Source organism: Anopheles bellator, chromosome 2 (genome assembly GCF_943735745.2).
Source record: "Anopheles bellator chromosome 2, idAnoBellAS_SP24_06.2, whole genome shotgun sequence".
Lineage (NCBI taxonomy): Eukaryota > Metazoa > Arthropoda > Insecta > Diptera > Culicidae > Anopheles > Anopheles bellator.
In genome coordinates, this window is record NC_071286.1 from 81737245 (window position 1) to 81761033 (window position 23789).

The 23789-nt window shown below is 52.4% G+C and overlaps 9 protein-coding genes across 9 annotated transcripts; 4 read left to right on the forward strand and 5 right to left on the reverse strand.

Moving 5' to 3' along the window:
- Positions 1 to 229: 229 nt before the first annotated feature.
- LOC131208183 (sodium channel protein Nach) lies at positions 230 to 1893 on the forward strand. The gene is made up of 4 exons (XM_058200835.1): positions 230 to 867; positions 937 to 1021; positions 1086 to 1371; positions 1445 to 1893. The coding sequence occupies exons 1-4, from the start codon at positions 230 to 232 to the stop codon at positions 1891 to 1893; spliced, it is 1458 nt and encodes a 485-aa protein (XP_058056818.1).
- Positions 1894 to 2908: 1015 nt separating this feature from the next.
- On the forward strand, positions 2909 to 4895 carry LOC131208594 (TBC1 domain family member 19). The gene is made up of 6 exons (XM_058201392.1): positions 2909 to 3032; positions 3170 to 3591; positions 3715 to 3961; positions 4036 to 4173; positions 4230 to 4564; positions 4640 to 4895. The coding sequence occupies exons 1-6, from the start codon at positions 2931 to 2933 to the stop codon at positions 4893 to 4895; spliced, it is 1500 nt and encodes a 499-aa protein (XP_058057375.1). The 5' UTR covers positions 2909 to 2930.
- Positions 4896 to 4930: 35 nt separating this feature from the next.
- LOC131208595 (large ribosomal subunit protein bL28m) lies at positions 4931 to 6367 on the reverse strand. Its single transcript, XM_058201393.1, has 3 exons — positions 6241 to 6367; positions 5923 to 6064; positions 4931 to 5863 (listed from the first exon to the last, which is right to left on the reverse strand). The coding sequence occupies exons 1-3, from the start codon at positions 6259 to 6261 to the stop codon at positions 5172 to 5174; spliced, it is 855 nt and encodes a 284-aa protein (XP_058057376.1). The 5' UTR covers positions 6262 to 6367; the 3' UTR covers positions 4931 to 5171.
- Positions 6368 to 6637: 270 nt separating this feature from the next.
- On the forward strand, positions 6638 to 7862 carry LOC131208965 (mannose-P-dolichol utilization defect 1 protein homolog). The gene is made up of 2 exons (XM_058201914.1): positions 6638 to 6803; positions 6895 to 7862. The coding sequence occupies exons 1-2, from the start codon at positions 6716 to 6718 to the stop codon at positions 7575 to 7577; spliced, it is 771 nt and encodes a 256-aa protein (XP_058057897.1). The 5' UTR covers positions 6638 to 6715; the 3' UTR covers positions 7578 to 7862.
- Positions 7849 to 8545, reverse strand: LOC131208966 (inosine triphosphate pyrophosphatase). Its single transcript, XM_058201915.1, has 2 exons — positions 8257 to 8545; positions 7849 to 8180 (listed from the first exon to the last, which is right to left on the reverse strand). The coding sequence occupies exons 1-2, from the start codon at positions 8489 to 8491 to the stop codon at positions 7858 to 7860; spliced, it is 558 nt and encodes a 185-aa protein (XP_058057898.1). The 5' UTR covers positions 8492 to 8545; the 3' UTR covers positions 7849 to 7857.
- Positions 8546 to 9248: 703 nt separating this feature from the next.
- LOC131210092 (myosin-VIIa-like) lies at positions 9249 to 18370 on the forward strand. Its single transcript, XM_058203289.1, has 11 exons — positions 9249 to 9269; positions 10121 to 10258; positions 10325 to 10447; positions 10533 to 11651; positions 11714 to 12229; positions 12295 to 13185; positions 14473 to 14682; positions 14744 to 16531; positions 16603 to 16718; positions 16790 to 16952; positions 17018 to 18370. The coding sequence occupies exons 1-11, from the start codon at positions 9249 to 9251 to the stop codon at positions 18302 to 18304; spliced, it is 6372 nt and encodes a 2123-aa protein (XP_058059272.1). The 3' UTR covers positions 18305 to 18370.
- On the reverse strand, positions 18326 to 19882 carry LOC131210093 (zinc carboxypeptidase-like). Its single transcript, XM_058203290.1, has 5 exons — positions 19590 to 19882; positions 19139 to 19520; positions 18990 to 19077; positions 18629 to 18919; positions 18326 to 18555 (listed from the first exon to the last, which is right to left on the reverse strand). Exons 1-5 carry the CDS (start codon positions 19880 to 19882, stop codon positions 18362 to 18364), a joined length of 1248 nt encoding a protein of 415 aa, XP_058059273.1. The 3' UTR covers positions 18326 to 18361.
- Positions 19883 to 20466: 584 nt separating this feature from the next.
- On the reverse strand, positions 20467 to 22140 carry LOC131209105 (zinc carboxypeptidase-like). Its single transcript, XM_058202093.1, has 6 exons — positions 21946 to 22140; positions 21743 to 21879; positions 21293 to 21674; positions 21147 to 21234; positions 20794 to 21084; positions 20467 to 20723 (listed from the first exon to the last, which is right to left on the reverse strand). Exons 1-6 carry the CDS (start codon positions 22096 to 22098, stop codon positions 20530 to 20532), a joined length of 1245 nt encoding a protein of 414 aa, XP_058058076.1. The 5' UTR covers positions 22099 to 22140; the 3' UTR covers positions 20467 to 20529.
- A 707-nt stretch (positions 22141 to 22847) lies between these two features.
- Positions 22848 to 23783, reverse strand: LOC131212175 (zinc carboxypeptidase-like). The gene is made up of 3 exons (XM_058205940.1): positions 23610 to 23783; positions 23251 to 23541; positions 22848 to 23181 (listed from the first exon to the last, which is right to left on the reverse strand). Exons 1-3 carry the CDS (start codon positions 23689 to 23691, stop codon positions 22982 to 22984), a joined length of 573 nt encoding a protein of 190 aa, XP_058061923.1. The 5' UTR covers positions 23692 to 23783; the 3' UTR covers positions 22848 to 22981.
- Between the last annotated feature and the right edge of the window lie 6 nt (positions 23784 to 23789).

Below are 23789 nucleotides of genomic sequence, written 5' to 3' on the forward strand. Positions count from 1 at the left end.
TAGAAAACAGATACCTTCATAGCGATAGTGCTGTTAAGTTTCTCCCTATCGGCAGTTTGGCGCATAGTGACGATTCCTTGTAGAAACGATTTGCATAAGAAACGACGTTTTAATGCACTTTCTGTGTCCCTGCAGTGTAGCGAGTGAATAATGTATCCACACTGCGGTGTAGGCTCGGGTATAGTCACCGAACGGCGACAAATAGCGAGCCACTCTTTCATTTCTCATCATGCGTGTAACTCGAGCATTCCGAGCGCTTTACCGCGTGCTGGTTGATTACTGTTCGAACTGTTCGCTGGCCGGCATCGGAAACATTGCCAACCGGCGGTACCATTGGACCGAGCGGGTGTTCTGGTTCGCCTGCGTCCTCCTGTCCTGGACCTGGGCCTGCTTGCTGATCAAAACGTACATGGAACTGTTCCGCCGGGACGCCGTCAGTATTGTGGTGGAGAGCTTGGACTCTCGGAAGGACAAGACTACCTTCCCGTCGGTGGGCGTTTGCGAGATGGGCTACACAAAGCAACAGTACGATGCCCTGCAGCGCCTGATCGAGGGGTTTCGCACGACCAAGGAAATGGATTACAATTACGACGTGGAAGAGTTCATGTTGCGTCTGATCTACCATAATCTGTACAATTACGGTTCGATCAAGTCCTACTGTGCGATGTACAAGGACTGCAAAGATTGTGTTCCGTGTCCGGTGACGGGATACTCGAATTACTCTGCTACCGTGCGGGCCAGCTGCGAGCAGTTGTTCGACCAGTGCAGCTGGAATGGACGCGTCTTCGACTGCTGCCAGTACTTTCGGACAATTCAGACAACGATGGGTTCGTGTTTTCTGCTGAACTCCATACAAACGGTTCAGAAGTGAGCGCAAGGACTCGGGCATCCGTGCCAGAGTATCCAACGAGTGAGTAAGAGTATCTCATTTCACAGGTATGGTCCCAAGTGGCTACGGATGGAGATGGGAATGGGAGCGCCTCGCGCCGAGCTACTTCTGAACTTTAGCAGAGCAACAACGGTAAGGCGATGGGGATCGTGTTTCCATTTGAAAATGGGATTAACTCGTCCGCAATTACCGGTAGGCCTATATACAAAACGAAGAGGACATTCCTCACATGTTACTGACGACGCTCCAGTTCAATCAGATGCCGGAAGGTTTTGCGGGGAAGATTTTCATCACCCTTCAAAATATCATCAACGATCCGTTGGTGCGCACCGTTGACAAGGACATCCGGCGGTGCGTGTTTCCGGACGAGGAAACCGGAACCCGCTACGAGAAGTACAGCTACAGCGTCTGCGTTACGGAGTGTTTGAAATTCGCCCAGATTCGCACGTGCAACTGCTGCCATCACAATATGCTGCTCGGAAGTACCGATCTCCAACTCCATCGAAAGTTGTTGGTTTAAGCTTGGTTTTTCTATTCCCGCTCTCTGTCTCCTAGAACACGACAAAAGCCCGGTTTGCGGCTACGACGGACTCAACTGTCTCGATCAGCGCGATCTGATGTTTCCACAGACGACAATCATGCAACCGTGGCGTACGAACGGTCTGGTCTGTGATTGCTTTCCATCGTGCACCGAACACGAGATACGCATCGTTGGACGAGAGTCGGACAGTGAACCGCGCACCGGGCGCTCGGTACTGATCAAATTGATAGCCCTTCCGTCACAGCGCTACCGGCGACAGATCGTGCGCGAGAACATCGACGTAGTCGTGTCGATCGGCGGCATCCTGGGACTGTACACCGGCGCTAGCATTCTGAGCTTGGTGGAGTTTATTTACTTCTTTACGATACGCTTAGGATCGTACTTTGCGAAGGAAGTTAGGGGAGAGAGGGATGTGAGTGATGAAGGATCTTCTGATGAGGACATGCATGCAAGAAGGGAATAGAAGAGGGTTAAACATTATACGATCATTGATCGTCGCTCGTTGGGTCTTGCTTCTTTCACCGCTAGTGCTTCGTAGTTTCCAGCAGCAGTTACATTGTGTGAGTTTCTGACCTTAGTTCTATTACATTTGACTCAAAGGAAATAAAAACCCATTTTTGTTACCTTCTTACAGTATCGTTATTAGTAATGAATAATAAAGTTTGACCATTTTGTGTAAATGTTGACGACTTCTCGTCTAAGGCTAAATTGATCAGCTACTTTTTAATGGCGTGGTGTGCTAAGTGCCACGTGAACCACTGCAACAAGAACATTCCCGTTTATAGACTAAGTAGGCAAACGGACTCCACTGCGGAAACGGACTACGTAAGAAGCTCCTTAGTGCAATGTACCTGTTTTCGCAGACTCTTGTTTCCAGTGACACTATTAAATGGATGAATTAGACGAATGTTCGGTTCTTGTGGTTCAGATGCGTAACCCGGTTAATTGCAGTGTAGGACTCGCCCCAACTCGTTTGAAGAACCTTACATTCCACATTATGGTTCAATATTAAAAATCTGAAAACAGGTCACCCGGTAACCAAGGGTAACCAAGCGCGCCAAGTTTATTTAGTTACCAATCAATGCTGCTGAACCAGTCGTACCAGGCGGACGAACCGTACACCCGATCGTTTCTAAAAAAAGGGGTAAAGCTGTCGTTCCATTCCGTTTTGGCTGCAATAAGTTAATGTTTGTGCCCGGCAACCAAATTTTCCACTGACGGGTTGTCGTAAAATTTATTTGCAAATGGCTTCAGAGTGTAAGGGGCCGCGAAAACGGGACAACAAGTAGTGCTGGAAAACTGGGGTCCACTCACACTGCCGTAAGGATGCCAGAGAGGGCCAACAAGCTACGGGATATAGAAGACACTACGGTAAGTTGCAGCTCCTCACTGGTGGCCGGAACTGTGACAACAGTTTTTCCTCAGTCGTCGACAGAGTTGGCCGAAGCGACGGAATCTTCCAGCATCAGCTACCCACTGCCAGCTTCGCGGATTAGCTTCATGGAGGAGCTGAAGGACACCAGCATACACCACACGGCACTGCGGTTGGCGGAAGATGTAAAAACGATGAAACTGTACGGCAATCTGTACAAAATGGTGCAGGTAAGCATGTCCAATGGTCAAGATTCGTCGTAGCAGCGCTTTACTTTGTGCACTCACAGATTCTCTACAATCTAGTGCGCCTAGAATGAGTGAATTGCTATGCGTGTTTGACTCGTTCCGGTTTTCTTTCTCATCAGAAACTTTCCTGCTCGCCGGAGGTGGACAAGGACGATATGAAGCAAACGTTGGAGACTGCCATCAAGGCGAACGGACTCGAGACCGAGATCCGCAACGTGATCTATCATCTGATCAGGAACACCGTGAAAAATGACTCTCGTCCTACGCCGGCCAGCAGCGATCCGTTGAACTATCTACGCCGAGCAGGTGTCCAATGGGAACGGCGGGTACGCAAGTCGTTGAACTCGATGTGCTCGGAATCGAAAGCGCAACTGCACGGTCAGATGCGAACCGCATCCGACCGGGAGGACATTCTCTCCAAGTGGGATGAGCTCAGCACCTATCAGATCGATCTCAGCAACTATCGACCGGTATATGCTCCCAAAGATCTGCTCGACGTGTTGCTATCGCTCAAGGGACCGATGAAGCAGGATGAGACTGAGTACATTTCCACACACCGACCGTGGCGGTTGACGGTGGCGCGGGCGCGCCCTGTTCCCAAACCCTACATCCCCTGTACTCAAAGCCAAACACTACTGACCCATCATATACATTTCCCTTTCAGCTTTCTACCGAAATGGGAGTTTTCGCACATCTCGCTGACGGTCAAGAACCTGTACGAGCTGCGGGTGCATTTTTCCGAGCTACTCAGGAACGACAATACGTTCGGTGACTGGGCGACTACCTGCCAGAAGGTCCTGAAAACGCGTCACGCACCACTGTGCCAGCAGGCACTGAAGAAGGGCGTTACACCGCCGCCCCTGCGCGGTCCACTGTGGTCCTACGTTCTTGGCAGCCATGTGGAGCAACACGTACGTGGGACAGTAATTGAGGCGAGACCACATTGCATAGTTAGACTTTCTTTCCGAACATCCGTGTCTTGCAGCACGTCGATCACTGGGAAAGCCTGCGGCAATCGGTGCTGACCAACGAATCGATCGTCGACAAGTTAGTCTTCAAGGACGTGCAGCTGACGGCGACCAACGACGATCGTTATTTTGTGTTCGAAGATGTGCTTTACCAGGCAAGAACTGTGTAGCCGGAAGGGGGAATCTCTCGTAACATACTGTTTCTTTCCAGATAATGCTCTGCTTCAGCCGAGACACAGAGATCAGTCAGCTCATTCAGGTGGAGTTTACCAACTCGGCAAAGGCCAAGCAGTACGAGGGCCCACCGTGTGGGTTTGTACCCTTCCACGGGATTTGCATGCTGGCCGCTCCGTTCTGCTATCTGTACGATAACCCTGTCTCGCTGTACTACACCTTCCGAGCCTTCTACATCCGCTACTGCCATCGGCTGACAACGATCAACACCCATTCGCAGGGCATCGTCAGTCTTTGTTTGCTCTTCGAAAAGCTGCTACAAACACACGAGCCCCAGCTGTGGTCCCATTTTCGTGAACTGCAGATCCAACCGTAAGTTACCGGGGACAGACCTTTTTTTCTTTTGATAGCGGACAACCGTTGTTTCTGTTTGTTACCTATCGACAGCATTCGCGTGGTGTTCAAATGGTTGATGCGTGCCTTCAGTGGACACCTTCCTCCCGAGCAACTGTTGATCCTATGGGATCTAATACTAGGCTACGACAGTCTGGAAATACTATCCCTGTTGGCCATCATTATACTGAGCTTCCGTCGCGAGAGCCTGATGCAAGTGGCAACGCTGGAGAACATTGAGGCCATTCTGTCGGATCTTTCGTCCATCAAGGTACTGCCGTTGATACAGCTCACACTGTCGAGGGATTAGCGGCGATCAACTGCCTCTCATGATCGTAGAATAAATTTAGCGCAATTGTCATGAGTTAGACGAATGTTTTGTTTGTTACTATGCATAACTATGTAACAGTTGACGAATTTATTGGTTTATTCTCATTAACTTCCTGACTGACCTCCAGTCCAGGCAGTGACTATTGGCGCGTTGCGCTGCTGTACAGTGACCGAACTCTGCTCGGGTAGTTGGCCGGAGGTGGTCCTGTCGTTTGTCTGAAGAGTCGGCTCGGACCTTTCTGTGTTTTGTACAACCTCACCAATTTTTCGGCTTGAAGCTGAGCTTCGAAAGCCACGACGACGAGGAATCTTTGATGCCCTTCAGCGCTTCATCGTCGCTACCATCTTGTGCCTCTCGGATACCGGCCGCCTTGAGCTGTTCGATCAACTGCTGGCGAAAAAGGATCTTCTGCGGCATCTGAGCCTCGCTGTCCTCCGTCATCGTTCGCATTTTCAGGATTGCCTCACCGTACGTTAAACCGTACCATTCGATCTCTTCCGGTGTGAACTGCTCCAGGTAGCAGGCGTACTCTCGGAGGCACTCTTGCTGCTTGGTCGGTTCAGCCGCTAGTTTCGGACAGCCTGCTGCAAGCTCTTCCAGGATCTTCTTTTTCAGTTTGATTGCCAACATCGAACGTAGATCGCAGGCCGGAGTTTTGAGCAGATAGTGGTCGAATCCGTGGTGGTCGTGAATCTGCTCGAGCGTTCGATCGGTTACAGTGACGGCCATGTGGTCGTTCAACACCCGACTGTGGACGACCGAGCGACGCAGTACCGGAACCCAGAAGTGTGGCACTCGCCGTTTGTATGGTGTGCGCTTCTGGAAACCCTTGATTATCGCTTCACCGCCCCAGATGCCCTCGTGTGCCTCCGGTGGATCGATCAGTGGTATCGGTACGTTCTGGACCGGTGTCACCAGTCCTGTGAAGTCCTCCCGTTGGAACATACCTAAAGCAAGGCCAACATTAGTGCATTTTGCCATAACTGTATTTGGAGCGGTTCCATACCTTCCTTCGGCACGTAGTGCACTGCGGCGGGTTGCTGGTTTTTCCATTCATTCCAAAACTTGCGGTACGCCTGCGGTAGCAATGCCCCAAAACCTTTGCTGAATTTTGTCGACTTTCTCAGCCCATAGAGAAGGTTCGCCCCCTGCGGAAGGACATGCCAAAAGTAAACACAACAAAAGAGGATGATGAAATATTCTCCCTGCCAGCAATCGGATGATTACATCAACAACACTGCGACGTTGTGATGACCAGGTGGCGTATTGCCAAGATCCACCTTCTGTTTCGAGAACTTTAGGATGGTGGCCTTCGAATCTTTACCTGCGGGGTTGCGGAAGCCATTCGCCAGCTATTGGAACTATCTTCCGCAGAATGGGATCGAGAATTGCAGCACAAATTTTGCACAGTTTACTCCGTGTGTTGATTGCAGTGAGATTTTAGATTTGACGTTTGACACATCGTTTCGTCGAACCCTTATGGTGAGGTGAAGGGTTAATTGTTTACGAAACGTTTTGATAAATGTGGAATGAGTGAGTAAGAAGTTTATAAAATACAAATACAAACAATTGGCCTGCGGTACTTTTCCAAATTACAAAGTGCGTTTATTGCCCAAAAAACACACAAAACAATATGGAAAATGTCAAAAAGGTGGCAAAGAGGGTCGTGCTTTGTCGACAGGTCTTGTTTGACAGCACTGTTTTAGCTGTCAGCAAGGACACATCGGCATTTAACTTGCGGTGTTTTTCTTCTGCTGCTTTGCGGTAAATTTAGCGAAAAAGTAAAATCCTGCCTCGCGATGGTCGATTACGGGAAAGAGTTTATGCTGCTCCTGATGGACGAAAAGTGCTACGACAAATACTTCCTGGAGTTTGACTTTCTCGATGGTTGGTATGGCGTTTCGCTGTTATGTCTTATGCGGTTATGCGATTGATTAACCTTTGCCTTCGTGTGGATTATTTTGTCTCTGCTCCTTAGGTGATTGCTTCCGTGCCCTGCTGAGCAAGGGACTCGGCTTCGGCATCATCGCCGGCTCGGTATTGGTGAAAGTGCCTCAGATAATGAAAATCCTAGCCAATAAATCCGCCAAAGGCATCAATCTGTTCAGCATTTGCCTAGACCTGCTTGCCGTAACTATTCACATGGCGTACAGTTTCGTCAGCGGGTTCCCGTTCAGTGCCTGGGGCGACACGTCCTTCCTGGCTCTGCAGACGGCTATCATCGCCATTCTGGTGCTGTTCTTCAACGGTGCTCCCGCGATGTCGGCCACCTTCACCGTGGGTTACTCGGCTCTGGTGTACGTGCTGATGGGAGGCCTTACGCCCCTGAGTTTCTTACTGCTGGCGCAAGGCTTCAACGTTCCGATTCTGTTGCTCGGCAAGCTTTCACAAGCGCTGACCAACTACCGCAACGGCAGCACCGGGCAGCTGTCGGCCGTGACGTGCTTCATGCTACTGGCCGGCTCATTGGCCCGCATTTTTACCTCGATCCAGGAAACGGGCGATCAAATGATGATCATCACTTACGGTGCTTCGTCGTTCGCCAACCTGGTGATTGCCCTGCAGGTGCTGTACTACTGGAACTCGGACAAGTCGAAGAAATCATCGTCGACCGGTGCGGTGACCAAGAAACCAAAGGCCAAGAGCAAGAAGTCCGACTAAACGCGACTGTCCGACGTTGTTTATCTTTTGTTTGATTCGTTCCTTTTGAAATACTCTAGCAAATCGTACCGTGCTTAGTTTAGATTAGTCCAAAAGTACGGTTTTGAAAAGAGAGCTGTTCAACATTCAATTAAAAGACATATTTTAAAGACACAAAACAACGACTGCAACCGGGATGCCGGTACGCGAATGTCAATTGTCCGTGTAGTAAGCGGTTCTAGGGAATCTAGCGAGCATCACAGATTGTAGTGAAATATAATAAAGTAAAGAAAATTACAGTTTATTTCGCTTTGAAGTAGTCCCTCAGCATGTCCAGTGCTCGGAACCGGTGTGAGATTTCGTTCTTTTTCTCCTTCGGCATCTCGGCGTACGTTGTGTCGTATCCGATCGGTTGAAAGATCGGATCCCAGCCGAAATCTCGGGGTCCTCGTGGTTCCACGATCGTGCCTTCGGTGCGACCTTGAAACAGTAGCACCTCCCCTTCCGGTTGGTCGGTATACGCGAACGTGCAGACCGCTTGAGCCGTTTTGTCTTCCCAACCGGACAGCAGCTTGAACAATCCTTCTGGGCCCAGCTTGTCGAGGAACCATTTGATGTATGGACCTGAAATGGAAACGAATTTTAGCAATCCATCCCACCGTCACTCGCGGTTGATCGCTCGCTTGCGATCCACACTCACCTGGAAGTCCTTTAAGCGCATTGAAGCACAAACACGTGTCCTCCACCATCACCGGGCCTTGAACCCGTCGGGCAGCTTCAAGGCACTTGCGCTTGCAGATATCATCGATTTCACCCTGCAGCTCCGGAAGGTCAAGTTTTACGGCCACAACCTGGGGAAAGGTAGGTCCCAGGATTGCGCGCACCTCCTCGAGTTTTTTCGCATTTCCAGTAACGAAAGAAATCGCACGAGCCATCAAATTGTCGCCGCTGTTTTGGTTTTTCGGGGTTTTGATTACAAAAGTATTTACGCTCGCAGTTTGGCATTAATCTGTAATGTCAAAAACATTTCGTTACGCCTCATGTAGCTCCCCAGTTGCGGTTTGTACAAATCTGAAGGCACGAGGTGACAGCATTTTCAAACTCAAACTAGCTTCCCTTTACCGTTGCCGTGAATTTGAAACAAGCACAGTTTCTCGAAAAACAAGGAAACACAATTACACCCATTCTAATTTCCCGTTTTATCCAAAACCATACCTCTTTTTGCAAAGCCTGAAATTGCTGGCAATTGCAGCACACGTTTTGTCTGCAGCACACCTTCAAAGCAAACGTATCGTATAGATAGCAGTTTCAATAGCTGATAAGCTTGGCTCTTAGATATCACACGAATTCCGCCTCGGGCAGACCCGATCAATAGAGCCGTGCCGTAGTGCACTTGATACCGAGCCCGGAGACGGAAGTTTACACGGTGGTGACTCCTCCGTCTCGCCTAATTGGTGCTCTAATCTCCCCGTGGACTTCCTGCTGATTGTGTCGCCGTAGTTCGGTTCGCGAGATTTGGCTGTTTTGGTGCATCGGTTGGCGTGGGCCGAGCCCCGATCTCCGGGTCCGATTTTCTTCGACAGCAAAAACAGCAGAAATTTGGTGACGTTGGCATTGGTACTGCTTCTGAGCGGAAGTGCAAACTCGATGACCATCTAAGCGCGTGTCTACTACGGATTGCCGCTGGCCACGATGGAACCGAGGGAGGAGCTGGTAAGCACGCAGTGTTAGAAGTGAAATACCGATCGCATTAGTCGCTGATAAGCGTCGCCAAAGGGATAAGCGGGCTGGTGCGTTGGCGGAGACACACCGTTAAACGTGTCATGTTCCGCCTCATCATGGCGCGAGGGTGTCTCGATGACGAATCAGCGAACATCGAACCGAAGTGCTGTTCGGTCAGAGATAGGCCGCGGTGGTTGCGATGGCGCACGATAAGTGGGGAACTGTAATGGACACTATGTGGCAATCCAGAATTCTGATGTGTAAGCTGAGTGGTGGTAGACATTGAGTTGATTGAACACCGAAACGGCATTGGTTGATCTCGACCCGTTAATGGTGTTTAGAACTTGATCTGTTGATCGGTTCAGTTTTATCTGTATACGTTCCTCTTCCATAAATGGACCCCGTTATCGATACCTGGCTCACCGAATCCACATTTCCGTATTTTGTGACAAATTCCTGTTCAAGCGGATAAGCGGGTGGGTGCTAAAACAACGAAACTGATATCGGAAATCCAGAACACGCTACATGTTTCGGTTTATCTGGCCAAGTTCGCCTGAAGCCCGATAACTGGTGATGTATTAGGTTAGATTATTGTACTTAAAATGGCACGAGTACTTCCCGCATGTGCTTTGGCCCTGTGTTTGGCATATGTTTTGCCAGCATCGAACGAATCCATGAATCAAACAATGATGAATGTAGCCTTTGTAGCAATAATCACCGAGCCATCCCGTCAGGATTTGAAAATCGATTAGATTAGCACACGATTATGGTTCTCGGGAACAAAACCGGCGGAAGCACACGGCCTCCAGGTCTAACCCAGTGATTTTGGAACTTTGAAATAGGGCGAGTTGGTGTGGCTGCAGCCGAAAAAGAAGGACGAGTTCGAACTACCGTACGCTGGACGGGTATTGCGTACGCACGATGGCCGAACGCTGGTCATCAACGACGATGGGGAAGAGTTTTGGGTCAAGGATGCTGAGGTACGTAGCCAGTTTTGTTCTGCCCGCTATCTTCACACACTTGAGCGTCTTGTTCTCCGGTTTCAGATAATCAAACCAATGCACGTGACGTCACAGCGTACGGTCCACGATATGATAACGCTCGGCGACCTGCAGGAGTACGCGATACTGCGTAACCTCATCGTACGGTATCGCCAGAAGCTGATTTATGTAGGTCATTCGAGTTGTCCGAGGGCGGGTGGTAGCTAAGAAAGGCCAACCTCTTGATCGGTCTGCTCGTTTTCATCCCCGTTAGACGTACACCGGAACCATGCTGGTGGCGATTAATCCGTACGAAATTTTGTCCATCTACACCACCAACGAAATCAACCTGTACCGGGAAAAGAAATTGACGGAGCTGCCACCGCACATATTTGCCATCGGGGACAGTGCCTACCAGGAGATGAAGCGCGAGAAGCGCGATCAGTGCATCGTGATCAGTGGTGAGTCCGGCGCCGGTAAGACCGAGAGCACCAAGCTGATCCTGCAGTATCTGGCCGCGACCAGCGGGAAACATTCGTGGATCGAGCAGCAGATCATCGAGTCGAACCCCATTCTCGAGGCGTTCGGGAATGCGAAAACCGTCCGGAACGATAACTCGTCCCGGTTTGGCAAGTACATCGACGTGCACTTTACGGCCGAGGGTTCCATCGGTGGGGCGCGTATCGAGCAATACCTGCTGGAGAAGTCGCGCATCGTAGGGCAGAACCGGGGAGAGCGGAACTATCACATCTTCTACTCGATGCTCTCCGGCATGACGAAGGACGAGCGCAAGCGCTTCGATCTGGAGGACCCGGCGAAGTACAGTTATCTTACGAGCGGTCAAACGCTGCTCTGTGATGGGCGGAACGATGCGAAAGAGTTTGCGGACGTTCGGGCCGCCATGAAGGTTCTGGCGTTCGATGAGCAGGAAATCCTGTCGATTCTTGGCTTGCTGGCGGCGATACTGCACATGGGCAACGTGAAGTACAAGGCGACGGTTGTGCAGAACATCGATGCAGTGGAGATCAACGACACGCTCAATGTGGGCAGGGTGGCCGTGTTGCTGGGCGTCTCCAAAGCGCAGCTGTTGGCTGCCCTGACCCGCAAGACGATCATTGCACAGGGCGAACGGGTTGTATCGCAGCTCTCGAAAGATCACGCGATCGAGGCACGGGACGCGTTTGTGAAAGCGATCTACGGAAAGCTGTTCATCATGATCGTCGGCAAGATCAACAAGGCGATCTACAAACCGTCGACGGCGCGACGCTTCCACTCCATCGGCGTGCTGGACATATTCGGGTTCGAGCAGTTTGAAGTGAACAGCTTCGAGCAGCTGTGCATTAACTACGCGAACGAGAATTTGCAGCAGTTTTTCGTCAAGCACATCTTTAAGGTAAGTAGACTCGGGCGAGTCCTGGAAAGAGACGCAAACAGCGTACTAATCGTCCGTTTTAGATGGAACAAGCGGAGTACGCTCGAGAGGGCATCAACTGGACCAACATCGAGTTCATCGACAACCAGGACATCCTGGATATGATCGGCATGAAGTCCCTGAACCTGATGTCGCTGATCGACGAGGAAACACGGTTCCCGAAGGGGACGGATTTGACCATGCTCTCGAAGCTACACTCGACGCACGGCCCGAAAACGGCGTACGTCAAGCCGAAGTACGACAAAGATCCTGCCTTCGGTGTGCAGCACTTTGCCGGCGTAGTGTACTATCGGGTCGACGGTTTTCTGGAGAAAAACCGCGACTCCTTCAGCCCCGACCTGAAGGAGCTGGTAACGAAGAGTAGCAACGAGTTCCTGACGGCGCTGTTCGGCTCGGACGACTCGCTCGACACGAGCAAGCGGTCAATCACGCTGTCGCTGCAGTTCCGCAACTCTCTCGACGCCCTAATGCGTACCCTGTCGTCTTGCCACCCGTACTTTATTCGCTGCATTAAGCCGAACGATGTCAAGAAACCGAAGGTACGCCAGGAAACCGCGGGAAACTTGTGACGACAATCGGTCTGATCGGTCTCTATACTTTGCAGCTCATTGACAAGACGCTGTGCGTGCGCCAGCTGCGATACTCGGGCATGATGGAGACGGCCAAGATACGGAAGGCTGGCTACGCCATCAGGCACACGTACCGCGATTTTGTGGACCGGTACCGGCACCTGGCCAGGGGCATCGGGCCAGCCCATAAGGTGGATTGCGTGCAGGCGGCGAAGGCCATCTGCGTGACGGTGCTGTCCGCGTCCAGCGTGCCGGACGACTTCCAGTTCGGTAAGACCAAGATATTCCTCAAGGAAAGCCACGATCATCGGCTCGAATCGGAACGCTCGCGGGTCTATCTGCGCTACGTGGTCCTGATCCAGCGGGCTTTCCGGCGGGTGCTGCTGTTCAGGTACATCCGCCGGTATCGCCAGGCCGCCATTACGATCCAGCGGCACTGGCGAGCCCGCGGCTACCGGGCGAACTATCTGACGATGCGCAACGGGTTCCGGCGTTTGCAGGCGGCCATCAAATCGCGCACCCAGACGTACGCCTTCGGCCGACTGCGGGGTGCGATCGTGCAGCTGCAGGCCCAGTGCCGGGGGTACCTGACGCGGCGGAACCTGCGTGACAGGATCACGCACAAGGCGCGCCGCATGACGGAGATTCTCATTCTGATGCGCACGGAGGAAAGCCAGTTCAAGCAGTCGGGCAATCCGCGCTGGCGGGAGGACGCCGAGCACAACTACTGGCTGCGGGTGGACGAACTGAACCGGGAGCTGGCGCCCGAGCCGGAGCCGCGCCGCCCGCTGGCACCGGCCGTGGTGGTGGCCACCCGGGCCAGCATCAGCGTGGACGACGACAACAAAATCGTGGACGATGTGTTCGGGTTTCTCGAAGGTACGGCGAGCCCGGAGCCGGTACCGAAGCGGAAACCCGCGCCCGCCGTAAGCAAGATGCGCCAGTACTTCGAAGAGAAGAGTCGCAACAAAAAAATCATACCCACCAAGCTGCTTTCACGCCCCGTTAACTATTACGAATCATCTAGACTCTAGACCCAGCAGCGGGGTCCGCACAAGGGGAATCCGAGGATGCTAATCTCACTTTCAAAAACCCCACTATCGGGCCGTACGCTTTTCAACAACAACACCCCCCCAAAGGGACACAGACACCTGTCTAACACGCACACACGCATCCCCACACACCATAACCCGAAATTGGCCGAGCAACGGATGGAATAAAGGGACATCAGACATCACCATACACCAGCTTCGATATTTAGTACAAGATTTTTATGTAAATAAACGGAACGCTTCTCGAACGCACTCGAAGGATAGGAAGCGCGGATGGCCCCGTCTGTACATACAAGTTTTAGTTGGGACACAAAGGTAGCGAAGGTTGGTAGGGCAGAGAACTGAGCCACAAGCACACGCACCATCTTACTAACACCGTGAGTGATCGTATCCCGCCCCGAAGTGGTCCATGTCTGGAGCAGGAATCCCGGTACCAGCCCGAGCCCGAGTTTGCCCGAGCCTCATATCGGGTTTCTTATCGGCGGCAGGCTCTAAGCTCTCCTGTGCTGACATGACAACTCCCTGCCCGCCCGTGTCAAGATATCGGGATCGAATCTGGTCCGAACTGTGGATGATTGATCAGCGAGGACGTTTGACGTTACGTTAGGAGGACGTTCGGGGGGTTTATGAGGCAGCCACAAACCGTGGCACCGCGTTTCCGCATACCATTTAGTGATATCACTCGCTTGGCTCGGCGTAGATTGTAAAAATTTGTAGATACCATAAAGCTAGATAGGCATCGGGGCGGGATCTAAACAAGAGCACTAACACCGGACATTAAACGTACACAGAAACCACCAGAACCAACACAACCGCCGGTGCACATTTGTATATTTTACCAATGGCCGATGACACACACCTTCACACCGCTGCACATTTTCTGCGCTTTCTCCACCAGGGCACAGGGAGGTATTGACAGGGAATGATTCACTCCCCAGACATACAGAGCCACAGTCCACCACTGTGAACCGTGGGATAAGTAATCTAGTGATAAGCTTTTCGATTGATATGCTACCACTAACATAATGCTGCACGAAAACCACACAACCCCCTATCACACTACCGATAAGGATCATTGGTCTCGGTCTCGTTTCCACATCGGCTCGTTATCGTAGATTGTTTAGCAGTAACAGTGTTGTTGATCGTACTTTGCATTCACAGAGTGGTGAACCCGAGGGCACCGGCAGCGATGGCGTATCCGGCTCGGCTCTGCAGCAGGCCGCGAGCTTCCGGGAGGATCTTTCCGACTACAACTTTGCCAAATTCGCCGCCACCTACTTCGCGAACAGTGCGTCCTATCAGTTCAGCAAGCGGAAGCTAAAGTCCTCGCTGCTCGATCTCACCATTTCGGCCGACGTCATTTCGGCGCAGGTGAGCATTGGACACTCTGGAGCCCGCGCCCTGCGTCTCTAACCCTTCGTTACTCCGGCAGGCACTGTGGATTACGATTCTCCGCTTCATGGGCGACATGGCGGACGCCAAGTACGAGGACGAGAGTGAGGAGGGGCGCCACAAACCGGTGATGCAGCGCGTGACCGCCACGATGGGGCGCAACTTTGCCAAGACGAAGGACTTTCAGGCGTTCCAGGAAACGCTGTCGGAGCAGGACCGCAAGCTGATCCACAAGACGCTGAAGAAGAAGTCGAAAATTCCCAGCGAGCTCCGGTCGATCGTGGAAAACAGCGAGGAGATCACCGACTACCAGGAGTTTCTCAACGGGCGCACCAGCAACCTGGACAAGCTGCACTTCATCATCGGCCACGGGATCCTCAACCGGCAGCTGAGGGACGAGATTTTCTGCCAGATTTGCAAACAGCTCACCAACAATCCGACGGCGACGTCCCATGCGAAGGGCTGGATCTTGCTGTCACTGTGCGTCGGGTGCTTTCCACCGTCCGGCCGCTTCGAGAAGTACCTCCGGTCGTTCATCCGGGACGGCCCAGAACTGTACGCGCCGTACTGTGAGCAGCGGCTTGATCGGACACTGGCGAATGGTACCCGGCGGCAGCCACCGTCCCTGCTGGAGCTGCAGGCCACCAAAACGAAGCGACCCATCCCGGTCTCGGTGATACTGATGGACGGGACGAGCCGGGCGCTCGAGACGGACTCGGCCACGACGGCCGGTGAGCTGTGCGAGCGGCTCGCCAGCCTGGTGGGTCTGAAGGATCGGTTCGGGTTTTCGATCTTCGTCACGCTGCACGACAAGATACTGTCGCTGCAGAGTGGCGGCGAGTTCCTGATGGACGCCATCTCGAACTGCGAGCAGTACGCGAAGGAGCAAGGCTCGAGCGAACGGACGGCCGGGTGGAAGGTGTTTTTCCGCAAGGAACTGTTTGCCCCGTGGCACGATCCTGCCGCCGATCCGGTCGCCACCGAGCTGATCTACGCGCAGATCACGCGCGGTCTGAACTTGGGCGAACTGGTAAGCAACTCGGACAAGGATCTGGCGATGCTGGCGGCCCTCCAGTACTACGCCGAGTACGGGGCTGCTCTGAACGGCAAGACGCTACAGGAGCGGCTGAAGGACTTCCTGCCGAAGAGTGTGCTCCGCCCGGAGACGGCACCGCGCTGGGCGCAGCTGGTAGAAACCGCGTTCAAGCGGAGCCGCTGCGTGAAGGAACACCTGCAGCGGATCGTGGCGAAAGAGGACATTGTTCTGTTCGCGAAGATCACCTGGGGTATGATGTTTTCGCGGTTCTTCGAAGCGGTCCAGTCGGGTGGACCGACCTTGCCGTCCGCGAACGTGATCGTGGCGGTGAACTGGGCCGGCGTTTTCTTCGTTGACGAACAGGAACAGGTGCTGGTGGAACTATCTTACCCGGAGATCGTCCAGATGGGCTTCGAAGAGGACGACGAGTCGGACGTGGGCAGCGTGTACCTGAGCACCATCCAGGGAGAGGACTTTACGTTCAAAACGTTCGATGCCCGGGTACTGGCGGTGCTAGTGAACTACATCGTGGACGAGCTGAAGAAGCGCACCATTTTTGCCGTTGTTGTGCAGCCGTACAAGCCGCAAACGACTGACGAGTCGATGCTCAGCCTGGTGCAGGGTGATCTGATCACGCTCCGGCAGGGCTTCACCGGTGAGTCGATCATGGCCGAAGACTCCACCTGGGCCTACGGTGAGTGTAACGGCCGCGCTGGATACTTTCCGACCGAGTCGATCTACATTTTGCCCACGATCATGCCACCATCGGGAGCGGTACTGAATTGCTACAAGGTAAGTGAAACGGACCATAGGGCGCACTGGGCATCTGGGCATGATCACACATTTTATTAATCCTGGTCCAGAAGGAGAATGCGGTCAAGGTGAAGAAGCACGCCGGTCCCATCTACAACACGATCCAGCGTAAAAGGATGCACACTCTTCAGCGTTACGCTACGGAGTACTTCCGCGCGCCAATCACGTAAGTCCCGCAGACGTCCCGGAGATGTTCCATGGTTCCATTGCTGACCGGCACCGTCGTTTTCTCCGCAGTATCGCTGCCTCTTCCACCAGCATAGCCAGTGTGCGCAAGTCAACGGTTGAAGATCTCTGGAAGCACACCCGTGACCCCATGAAGGCCCCACTGCTGAAGCGCCTGCAGAACGACCGTGAGAAGTGTGACACGGCCGTTTCGTTGTTCACTCTCATCTTGAAGGTAGGCAGGGGCGCTCCTTCGATCGGGCATACCTACCAGTGTCTCGTCTCGTGTCTGTCTTCCAGTACATGGGCGATCTTCCGAAGAGCCGCGATCAGATGGATGTGGGGAAAATCTTCGCACCGGCTCAGGGCGACGATCTGCTGCGGGATGAGTTGTACTGTCAGATTATGCGACAGCTCACCGAAAACCGGATACAGATCAGCGAGGAGCGCGGCTGGGATCTGCTGTGGCTTGCCACCGGGGTGATGCTGCCGAGCACGGGCTTGCAGAAGGAACTGTTTACGTTTCTGCGCACTCGCAAGCACCCACTCGCCGCGGATTGCTTGCAGCGGCTACAGAAAACCATGAAGGTAGGCCCTCGGCGTTATCCACCGTACGTGGTGGAGGTCGAAGCGATCCGCTACCGGACGGTGGAAATCTACCACAAGGTGTACTTCCCGGACGACACGGACGAGGCGTTCCAGATCGAGTCGTCCACCAAGGCCAAGGATCTGATGCAAGCCATCAGCCGGCGGCTGGAGCTGAAGTCGGGCGAAGGTTTCAGTTTGTTCATCAAAGTCATGGACAAGGTTTTCTCCGTGCCGGAGGAGTACTTCATTTTCGATTTCGTGTACGAGCTGCTGGAGTGGATGCGTGAGACGCATCCGTCACGTTCGAACGACGATCGCATCCAGTGCGAGTACCAGATGTTCTTCATGCGAAAGCTCTGGATTGGGGTGGTCCCTGGCCGGGATCCGAATGCGGACGAGATATTCCACTTCCACCAGGAGCTACCGAAGCTACTGCAGGGTTACTACCAGCTCACGAAGGAACAAGCGGTCGATCTGGCGGCCTACGGGTTCTGGGCCCAGTACGAGGTGGACGATGTGAAGCAGCTACAAAAATCGTTCCCCGATCTGCTCCCTACGTTGCTGCCCAAGGACACGGAACGGCTGCAGAAGCTGGATCACTGGAAGCGGGACATTGTGGCGAAGATCGATACGCTCCGGGGTATATCGGTGAGCGAGGCCAAGCTGGAGTTTTTGAAGCTGGCCCACCAGTTCCCGATGTTCGGGTCAACGTTTTTCGTGGCCAAACAGGCCACGGACCAGAACCTTCCGGGCACGGTGTTGGTGGCGATCAATCGGCAGGGTTTCCATCTGATCGAACCCCACACGAAGGAGGTGCTGGGTAGCTACGGCTACCGTGAGCTCAACTTCTGGAGCTCCGGCAATACGTACTTCCACGTAAAGTTTGGCAACATGATGGGCGCTACCAAGCTGTTGCTTGAAACGAAACAGGGCTACAAAATGGACGAGTTGTTGGCCTCGTACACACGGCACTTTAAGGCGCAAGCCGAAAGAAACTGAGACGGCGTTATGTGCTGCAAGTATCGTTTTATTGACATAATCCCAATAAAAAACAACCTAAACGTAACCGAGAACCTTCGCTTCGGCGACGAAGGCAATGATGCCGTTCAGTGTTTCTTCGCCGTTCGGAATGATCTGGTTCGCTGGTAGCACAAACCCGGTGGCTCCGGTATCGCGGAACTCGAACGTGAAGCCCAGGCGCGTTCCGTGAACGCCGACGAAGTAGTCTACCGTGCTTCCGGACGTCGTATCTGGCAGGGTGACCCAAAAGGATTAAAGGCTGTTAGTTGGCCAGCGCGTGACGTATCTCCGAGGCAGACTTACACAACACTTGAGCGCTGTTGCCGTACGTGTAGCGGGTTCCGTGAGTAGCCTGAATAGCGGCAGCCGTGACGGTGGCAATCCTTTGCAGATCGGCATCATTGGACGGCCGGGGAGCGCCACTGTATCCGAACGGGGTCAGCAGGTACTGGCCGTACGAGTGGAACGAGAATTGGATGTTGATGTTGCTGGCAATGGTCGCGTAGTAGTTGGCCATCGCTCTCGTTTCGGGCTCCGAAAACGGTGCCGTTCCAGCGAAGGTATCGGAGCAGGGCACGGACGATGCGCCACCGTCTGGAGTGAAAGTATACAGTGTCTAGTGGAAGACCGTTTCCGCAGGGAACCCGTTGCTCGATACACTTACTCATCCACTGGTGGTCAAAGTTGCGGTTAGGATCGGCCCCGACACACAGGTCGTTCACTGGTTGACGTGTTTTGCGCCATTGGCGGTTCTAGGCGGGTAACAAATTGATCAAGACAAATCGATGGCGATGATAGCCTGCGCTCACTTACGGTCGTTTTGGTGTAGGTCAGCCCGTCCGGGTTGGCGACCATGATGAAGTACCAATCGTAGTTCTGGGCGAGATCTTGTACGGCGGCATTCGTGGAGGTGAGCAGCTCGTTCAGCAGCCACGTGGCCGTGGCTGACGATATCCACTCGCGCGCATGGATGTTCGCCTCGATGAAGATACCAGGATTGCCTGCCTTGTGCGACAGCTTGATAGCCTTCAGGTCGCGACCTTCGTACGATCGGCCGAACACGGTGCCACTCAGAATGGTGGGGTACTGGGCCGTCGTGGCGTCCATCCAGGCGTAGATCTCGTCGACGGTGTAGTAATCGGTCCAGCCGAAAGTAGCGCGCCTGTCCCGCATCGGACGCTCACTGTCGATCACTCTACGGAATGGGGAGGGAAGTTCTCAAGTCAGCTCAGCTCAACTCACTCCGAAGCCGTTGCGGGCTTACTTTTGAAAGTCTTCAATCTGCAGGCGAGTCTTCAGCGACAGGGCGGTGGTCAGCTCTTCGAAATGGGCAAACTTGTGCGGTGGCACTACCATGCTGAGGCGCATGTCGGTTTGCACCGGTGACTCCCAGAAACTGTAGCCATCGGAGTTCTGTTCCAGCTGCTGCAACGCCTGCAGCTGACGATCCGTGTCGATCGATACTTCATACACACGGTAGTTATCAAACCGGGCTTGCTCGGCGGAACTGCCGCCAGCGAGCGCCACCAGCGCCAACAGAGTGAGTTTAATCCACATCGTCCGTCACGGGTACTGCACGTAAGATTGAGTCAATCTCACTCTAAAACAGATCAGCCACTCTGCTTTTATAGGTTCGCTTCATATCGGGAACGAATGAGAGCGGCAAAATGATAATGTGGAGCGGTATTTAGAAAGGACCCCAAACACACCCCATCTCACTATCTGCCAAATCTGATTTTATGACGTACAAATGAATTGCCATTTTATAAAAAGATGGTATTTGATAAGGTCTTTGTAGTGCGGGAAATTCCACCGTTTTGATAAGATACCGCCCACTGGATTGGTATTTCCATAGGATTGGCATTACGAGGATCGGCATTCGGGAGACGATACGCACGGGATTCATTCATGCTCCTTCTTTATTAACCAAACCGTTGCGTGAAGCATAATGTATGGGCTAATACGGGGAACCCAGCCACCCATGAACCTAAAAATAGGAACAGGATTCTATAAATAAACTGCAAGGAGCTAGTGGCCAGACGATTGGTGAAGGATGATAAGCGATTATGAAGCATAATAGTACAAACTTCAAGAAGGGCAAACAAAGCAATAATAGGAACATATCATATTGTCGATTAGATTAGACCATCCATTGCCTTTATTACTTTCCGATAAGCGGCGTCTTCGAGACGGTTTCGCTTCCATCACATATAACCCAGCACCTTTGCCTCATCGATGAGGCCAACAAATGCTTCCAGTAGCTCCTCGGCGTTGGGCACAATCTGGTCGGCGGGCAGTATGAATCCGAACTCTCCTTGATCGCGCAGCTCGAAGGTGTAGGAAAGCGGAATACCCGCGGCAGCAAAGGCCCAGTCAACGGCAATGCCGGAAGCGATATCTGGAATTGCATTGGGAAAGGGTTGTCAGCCAAGAGTCAGCCATTTTCGGGTTCCCCACTCGGGACATACACAACACATCGGCCGTAGTGCCAACGCGGTAGGGCTTTTCATACAGCTGGTACATGTCGACCGAGGCACGACGGCCAACTTGCAGTAGATCCTGGTAGTTGTAAGGGCGCGGTGCATCGTTGTAACCGAATGGGAGCAGAATTAACTGACCCCGCGAGTGAATCGAGAGGAACAGCCTAATGTTTCCGGCGACCGAGCGGATGCAGTTGGACAGGTTTGCAACTTCCACCTCCGACTCCGGATACGGTCCGGAATAGGTGTCCGAGCACGGGGTCGTTGATGTACCTCCGTCTGTAAGCAGCATGTTGGGTTAAGCCCCCTTTGTGATTCCGACCAACTATTTTCCTACTCACTGTTCCACTGGAAGTTGAAGTTTCGGTTAGGATCCGTGCCGTAGCAAAGCAGGTTGTGCGGGGTTCTCGTTTTACGCCAAAGGCGATCCTGCAATAGCAATAGTTGTTTGTCCGAGCGTGCTGGTATTGTTCATTTGGCATCTTACCGTAGTATGAGTGTACTCGAAGCCATCCGGGTTGGACACGGGAACGATGTACCAATCGTAATTTTCGGCAATGTAGCGTACACGGGGATCCTCTGACGTGAGCAGCTCGTTCAAAATCCATGTTACGGTGGCCGAAGTGATCCACTCGCGGGCATGAATGTTGGCTTCGACGAAAATACCCTGATTACCCGATCCGTACGAGAGCTTGATGACCTTCATGTCTCTATTTTCATACGTCCTACCGATCGATTCGACCGACAACACGGACGGATGTTGCGCCACCATGACATCGATCCACGCGTAAATTTCTTCCAACGTATGGTAATCGTCCCACCCGAAGCCTTCGTCCTTTCTACGGGCCGGACGTTCTTGGTCGATGATTCTGCGAACAAAGGGAACACAGTTCAATCGCAAGGCCCCTGAATCTTACCATCAACTGCTGGGTTTTACTTTTGCAAGTTATCCGTCAGCAACGTAGCTTGCAACTTGTGCGTTCTGAGGAGATCCACCAGGAGTTTTGCATCGCTGGGAGCAATCACAACCTCCACGCTTTGGTTCACTTGGCCCGGGTAGTCTAGGAACGTAAACTGCGGAAACCGAATGTGGGAAATGAATTTGTGACACCGTTGACTAAGTTCACACAAGTTCCATACCCCATTGCGAGCTGATTCTAAGCTTTGCAGTAATGCCAACTGCTCGCTGGTCTCGATGGCGATCCTGTAAGCGGCATAGTTTTCGTAGCTTAATCCACGCACCGCCGCCACGAGGCACGTCAGTGCAAGCGCCAAGAGACGACCGTTTGTCATCGTTTTACAAAACACAATCGTCGAACACTGCTCGTGGTGATCCTGAATGACAGACTCAAACCTCTTTTATTGGGCAACGGGTCTTATCGAGTTTTACGATTGTCAAGTCACTCGCGTTATTCAGTTGATAAACTACACCTGACACGGTAGCGGATCGCGATGATAGCATCGTGATTGATAGACACTATCTGTGTTTGCGGTCAGAATCTTCAACTCCATTGGAAGTATCCTTTTGCTTAATTGTACGTAGGAGGGCTATCACAGACCATCCAAAGATTTTTTCGAGTTGGGATTCGGTCCGTTTTGATAGTACGAATTTCGAAGAGCTCGCCTTAAGAATTGTTTGATGTTCAGCAAATTGAAAACTATCCGGTTTCCGGTGGTACCTCGGTATAAGAAGTTCATAATCTGACACTTTGTTTGAAGACTGTTAACATTCATATGGACTTGGATGAGAGAGCTTGGGTGTATAGACTTCCAACTGATATGACGAGAACGCCCTTACTTAATTCTTCCGAGAAAATGTGTAATACTTGTATTTAGAGGACAAAGATGTAACCGTGACGAGAACTGCATTGACCCACTGACCGCCAGACTAGTCAAGTCTGGTAGCTGCCAAGGCCAGGTTTTTTACATCACTCCAAGATTACGACAAACTTATCGCTGGACAGGAGCTGAAGCCTTTCGATGTTGATGATCAACGCAGTCTGGACGAGCTTACGCAATAAATTCATTATCAAGCAATAAAGTAGACGGCAACCGATCCGTTTTGTTTATTATTAAGCATCACATTGTTTCACACCCCAATCGAATCCATGACCTTCGTTATCTCGACGGTGCGTCGATCGCTGATAAGAGTGTTAAGAAAAAACGATCCACTAGCTCACACCGTGAAGTAGCCAATCTCCTTGCCTTTCCGCAGGAAGGCTATCAAACCGTCCATTACTTCCATGGCGTTGGGTATGATTTGTTCGGGGGGCAGAATGAACCCGTGGTACCCGTTATCACGGAATTCGAACGTCGCGGCTACGGGGGTACCCTGTGTACCGTGGGCCCAGTCAGGGGAAGATCCCGACGCGATGTCTATGGAGTGTAAATCGTGCATGTGTTAAAGGAACTGTTTCCACAGTTAAGAAACAAACGGGGGCTTACATAATACATCAGCTGTTGTGCCTACTTCATAGGCGGTACCGTATCTTCCGTAAATAGCAATGGCGCTCGCCTCTCCCATTTCCATCATATCGTAGTAGTTCTCCGAATATTCAGCTCCTGTGTGTCCGAATGGAAATAGAATGTACTGCCCGTACGAGTGGAAAGAGAGATAGGCGTGAATGTTGTCCTTGACGCTCATGAAGTAGTTCATGACGTTTTTGGTCTCGATTTCCGATCCCGGTTCCGGCCCAGCGTAAGTGTCCGTGCATGGAACGGCTGATGCTCCTCCCTCTGTAATGAGAAGCCAACGAATCTCTTTCAGTTCACGGACCGTTCGTCTCCTGTATGCATAGTCATACCCATCCAGTGTCCGGGGAAGTTACGGTTCATATCCACTCCGTAGCACAGCACGTTGTGGGGATATCGATTCTTGCGCCACATCCGGTTCACCGTCTTGGTGTAGTGGAGCCCGTCGGGATTCACAACCGGCAGAATATACCAATCGTAGTTCTCCGCCAGCTCGCGTACATTGGGATTGT

What these genes read in the sequence shown, in the direction of transcription:
- LOC131208183 (XM_058200835.1), top strand. Translation starts at nt 230, where the DNA reads ATGCGTGTAACTCGAGCATTCCGAGCGCTTTACCGCGTGCTGGTTGAT. An exon ending in TCCATACAAACGGTTCAGAA is followed by an intron (nt 868 to 936) that starts GTGAGCGCAAGG and finishes CTCATTTCACAG; the next exon opens with GTATGGTCCCAAGTGGCTAC. An exon ending in TCACAATATGCTGCTCGGAA is followed by an intron (nt 1,372 to 1,444) that starts GTACCGATCTCC and finishes TCTGTCTCCTAG; the next exon opens with AACACGACAAAAGCCCGGTT.
- LOC131208965 (XM_058201914.1), top strand. Translation starts at nt 6,716, where the DNA reads ATGGTCGATTACGGGAAAGAGTTTATGCTGCTCCTGATGGACGAAAAG. An exon ending in GGAGTTTGACTTTCTCGATG is followed by an intron (nt 6,804 to 6,894) that starts GTTGGTATGGCG and finishes TCTGCTCCTTAG; the next exon opens with GTGATTGCTTCCGTGCCCTG.
- LOC131210093 (XM_058203290.1), bottom strand. Translation starts at nt 19,882, where the DNA reads ATGTGGATTAAACTCACTCTGTTGGCGCTGGTGGCGCTCGCTGGCGGC. An exon ending in TGACCTACACCAAAACGACC is followed by an intron (nt 19,078 to 19,138) that starts GTAAGTGAGCGC and finishes TTACCCGCCTAG; the next exon opens with AACCGCCAATGGCGCAAAAC. An exon ending in CAACAGCGCTCAAGTGTTGT is followed by an intron (nt 18,556 to 18,628) that starts GTAAGTCTGCCT and finishes TCACCCTGCCAG; the next exon opens with ATACGACGTCCGGAAGCACG.
- LOC131210092 (XM_058203289.1), top strand. Translation starts at nt 9,249, where the DNA reads ATGGAACCGAGGGAGGAGCTG. An exon ending in TCGTCAAGCACATCTTTAAG is followed by an intron (nt 11,652 to 11,713) that starts GTAAGTAGACTC and finishes CGTCCGTTTTAG; the next exon opens with ATGGAACAAGCGGAGTACGC. An exon ending in CGGTACTGAATTGCTACAAG is followed by an intron (nt 16,532 to 16,602) that starts GTAAGTGAAACG and finishes ATCCTGGTCCAG; the next exon opens with AAGGAGAATGCGGTCAAGGT.
- LOC131212175 (XM_058205940.1), bottom strand. Translation starts at nt 23,691, where the DNA reads ATGTGGCGCAAGAATCGATATCCCCACAACGTGCTGTGCTACGGAGTG. An exon ending in CTTCCCCGGACACTGGATGG is followed by an intron (nt 23,542 to 23,609) that starts GTATGACTATGC and finishes TTCTCATTACAG; the next exon opens with AGGGAGGAGCATCAGCCGTT. An exon ending in CACAACAGCTGATGTATTAT is followed by an intron (nt 23,182 to 23,250) that starts GTAAGCCCCCGT and finishes TACACTCCATAG; the next exon opens with ACATCGCGTCGGGATCTTCC.
- LOC131208594 (XM_058201392.1), top strand. Translation starts at nt 2,931, where the DNA reads ATGGAGGAGCTGAAGGACACCAGCATACACCACACGGCACTGCGGTTG. An exon ending in ATGAAGCAGGATGAGACTGA is followed by an intron (nt 3,592 to 3,714) that starts GTACATTTCCAC and finishes TTTCCCTTTCAG; the next exon opens with CTTTCTACCGAAATGGGAGT. An exon ending in CGTGAACTGCAGATCCAACC is followed by an intron (nt 4,565 to 4,639) that starts GTAAGTTACCGG and finishes ACCTATCGACAG; the next exon opens with CATTCGCGTGGTGTTCAAAT.
- LOC131208966 (XM_058201915.1), bottom strand. Translation starts at nt 8,491, where the DNA reads ATGGCTCGTGCGATTTCTTTCGTTACTGGAAATGCGAAAAAACTCGAG. An exon ending in TGCGCTTAAAGGACTTCCAG is followed by an intron (nt 8,181 to 8,256) that starts GTGAGTGTGGAT and finishes TTTCCATTTCAG; the next exon opens with GTCCATACATCAAATGGTTC.
- LOC131208595 (XM_058201393.1), bottom strand. Translation starts at nt 6,261, where the DNA reads ATGGCTTCCGCAACCCCGCAG. An exon ending in TGGCTTCCGCAACCCCGCAG is followed by an intron (nt 6,065 to 6,240) that starts GTAAAGATTCGA and finishes GTCCTTCCGCAG; the next exon opens with GGGGCGAACCTTCTCTATGG. An exon ending in GCACTACGTGCCGAAGGAAG is followed by an intron (nt 5,864 to 5,922) that starts GTATGGAACCGC and finishes GCCTTGCTTTAG; the next exon opens with GTATGTTCCAACGGGAGGAC.
- LOC131209105 (XM_058202093.1), bottom strand. Translation starts at nt 22,098, where the DNA reads ATGACAAACGGTCGTCTCTTGGCGCTTGCACTGACGTGCCTCGTGGCG. An exon ending in CTGACGGATAACTTGCAAAA is followed by an intron (nt 21,675 to 21,742) that starts GTAAAACCCAGC and finishes CTTTGTTCGCAG; the next exon opens with AATCATCGACCAAGAACGTC. An exon ending in CACTACGGCCGATGTGTTGT is followed by an intron (nt 20,724 to 20,793) that starts GTATGTCCCGAG and finishes ATGCAATTCCAG; the next exon opens with ATATCGCTTCCGGCATTGCC.